Raw genomic sequence first — 3,409 nt, 5'->3', positions numbered from 1 at the left:
AAGCACAAATATAATGGTCTCCCAATACTTGAACAGAGTGCTTTCAATACAGTTACACAACATCATATCATAAATATTACAACTATCTTGAGATTCACTGAAATTACTTATGATTTGCAAACATTAACTGAGATATTATTAATGTGCAAACGGGCATGAAATGATTGACTAGCTTTTACGCATGAATTAGATCCTGTCATGAATGTTGCATGCTGATAAAATTTGTTTAATGTTTACTAGCATATGAGAAATGTGTGGGTAGCACTTTATTTTACAGTCCTGTTACTCATGTACATACTATGTGTTTATTATAGTAATTACAATAACTAGGTGATAACTAGGTACTAACCCTGAACCTACCCCTAAACCTAACCCTACCCCATGTAGTTACCTTATATTACCAGTACTTTCTTATGTAGGTACACTGTAAGTACATGTAAGTGCACGTACTGTAAAATAAAGTGCAACCAATGTGTGTTTATCTGTGTGTGTTTTTCTCCAGGTTTGTGGCTTCCCTGAGGACCAGCTGTTGGTCTCTGTGTTTCCTGGATCTCCAACTGCTGCTGAGCTCTTTATCCTACCTGAGACAAACCAGTCAGCATTCAGATCACACACTGAGGAACAGCTTGATAAGGCAAGAACCACACACACACACATGCGCATATTGAAACAAAATGCTTTGCTATGATCCCCCAAATGACAAGGTCTGATGATTGATACAATCTGTTAAAATAACCTATTATGATTCTCTGATGGCTAAATAAATTATAGTGGCAATAAAAAAGTGGCTTTATCACTGGTGAAAGCTACAAGCACTTACTTTAAAAATGTCATTGGCTGAATTGTAATGCCCAGCAACCACAAAGAGAAATAAAAACTCCAGTTAAATTTGTAAATTCAAATTATTCAAATTTATGCTAAAACCAGCAGTATTTTTTTATTGCATTCTCAGTTTATGTAGGGTCAGCTTTCCGAGCTTTCCGAAATGAAAAATGTAGTATGATCATTTTAAATGGCATACAAAAGATTCATATTCACAATCTTTATGAAAATAAAGCTTTTTGCAGCCTTTATAAATATTTTTTAATAGCTCAACACAAATAGACTACCGTTCAAATGTTTGGGATCAGTATGATTTGTTTTTTTTAAGTCGTTTACAAAATTTATTAAGCAAGGATACATTCAATAGCTTAAAGGACAGTAACAACATTTATAAAGTTACAAAATATTTTTGTTTCAAATAAATGCTGTTCTTTTGAATGTTCAATTCATCAAAGAATCTTGAAAAAAAAAATTTTCACAAAAATATTAAACAAAAATATTACACTACTGTTTTCTACATTGATCACAGAGGAACAGCTTGATAAGGCAAGACACACACACACACACACACACACACGCACACATATTGAAACAAAATGTTTTGCTATGATCCCCCAAATGACAAGGTCTGATGATTGATACAATCTGTTAAAATAACCTATTATGATTCTCTGATGGCTAAATAAATTATAGTGGCAATAAAAAAGTGGCTTTATCACTGGTGAAAGCTACAAGCACTTACTTTAAAAATGTCATTGGCTGAATTGTAATGCCCAGCAACCACAAAGAGAAATAAAAACTCCAGTTAAATTTGTACTTGACAATAATTCAAATTTATGCTAAAACCAGCAGTATTTTTTTATTGCATTCTCAGTTTATGTAGGGTTATGACCTACAGCTTTCCGAAATGAAAAATGTAGTATGATCATTTTAAATGGCATACAAAAGATTCATATTCACAATCTTTATGAAAATAAAGCTTTTTGCAGCCTTTATAAATATTTTTTAATAGCTCAACACAAATAGACTACCGTTCAAATGTTTGGGATCAGTATGATTTGTTTTTTTAAAGTCGTTTACAAAATTTATTAAGCAAGGATACATTCAATAGCTTAAAGGACAGTAACAACATTTATAAAGTTACAAAATATTTTTGTTTCAAATAAATGCTGTTCTTTTGAATGTTCAATTCATCAAAGAATCTTGAAAAAAAAAAATTTCACAAAAATATTAAACAAAAATATTACACTACTGTTTTCTACATTGATCAAAATAAAAATAAAAAAATGTTTTTTTGAGCACCAAATCAAAAAGATTGCTGAAGGATCATGTGACACTGAAGACTAGAGTAATGGCTGCTGAAAATTCAGATTTGCATCACATGAATAAATTACATTTTAAATTGTGATAATATTACGAAACCCCAAACTTACCAACCCCAAACTGAATGGTAGTATACTGTATGTCCACATGTTGAAATAATTACTTTTTTGTTGATTTTTTTTATTGATTTTAGTAAGTGAAATCATTATTCCCACACATGTACTGCTTTAATGTTGTAACACTGCATATTAAATATTTGATCAAATAATATGATAGATTAAAACAAGGCTTTTCCACTTAGCTCGTCACTATTTTAACTCTCCTATTCCTCATCATTACTGTCACCATCATCGTTCTCTTGTTTCAGATGTCGGAGGTCTTCATGAACGCTTTAAATCAGAACCTGATCCAGTTTGATCTGAAGCCTGACACGCGGGTCACAGTGTCTGTGTCTCAGCTCACACTGGGTAAGACCTGAAATCAAGCGTAGCGTTAGTTCTGGCAGGTCACATTAGTCAAGCTCGCATCAGCTGACTCTCAGCTGATCCCCATCTACCTATAGGAATACGACACCTATCTAAGCATTCATATATAAGGTCCCTCAGTATTATCAGCAGTTTTCATATTGCTCAATAGCTAATTACCCTCCTCCATCCCCAACTCCTCCTCTGTCAGTCAGGATTCAGCCTTCTGAAGTAATTCAAATTTCCACTTTACCACAGCAGTACTACCCCAATCTTTGTTTGTGTTCCCATCATTTTAATGCCCCCCAGGAATTGAGTTTGACAGCCCTACTCTAAGGGCTAAATTTACTGAGCATTTACACATACTTAATCATTGATCATATTCCAAATTAGGAAATCTTACATTAGGATTAATGCAAGATAATTATAATAAACTTGAATTATTATTTTACTTCCAGAGTCTTTCATTCATTTGTCAAGTAATAAAATAAGCATTCAAGTGACAGAGACAGTGCTTAAAATCTTTAGCATACCACAGAAATGCCCAAGAAAAGGTAAAAATAAAATAAAGGTAAAAGAAAACGTCTCCAGGTTACGAATGCAACCATGGTTCCCCGAGGGAACGAGACGCTGCGTCGGAAAATGCTTTGGGAACGCCTTCAGCGTGACCATGCTTTGAATCACATGTGAAATCAGTACAATAGATGGGCAAGACGTCATGGGCGGGTGACGTTGCGACCAAGAAGCTATAAAAGCACGTGCGGTGGAACCGGCGTCAGCTTTTTGTCATTCAGCAAGCG

General features: G+C 34.0%; 1 protein-coding gene across 1 annotated transcript in view; it reads left to right on the top strand.

The window, feature by feature from the left end:
- Window positions 1-3,409, top strand: part of LOC107717099 (VPS10 domain-containing receptor SorCS3-like) — an 89,807-nt gene that overhangs the window by 69,652 nt on the left and 16,746 nt on the right. The window contains exon 24 of the mRNA XM_016523750.1: window positions 2,513-2,612. Coding sequence (XP_016379236.1) covers window positions 2,513-2,612 — 100 coding nt within the window. The remainder of the gene's footprint in view (window positions 1-2,512; window positions 2,613-3,409) is intronic.

This window comes from Sinocyclocheilus rhinocerous, unplaced genomic scaffold (genome assembly GCF_001515625.1).
Source record: "Sinocyclocheilus rhinocerous isolate Xijiao unplaced genomic scaffold, SAMN03320098_v1.1 scaffold119, whole genome shotgun sequence".
NCBI classification, from domain to species: Eukaryota; Metazoa; Chordata; class Actinopteri; order Cypriniformes; family Cyprinidae; genus Sinocyclocheilus; species Sinocyclocheilus rhinocerous.
This window is presented reverse-complemented; position numbering and strand designations above follow the sequence as displayed.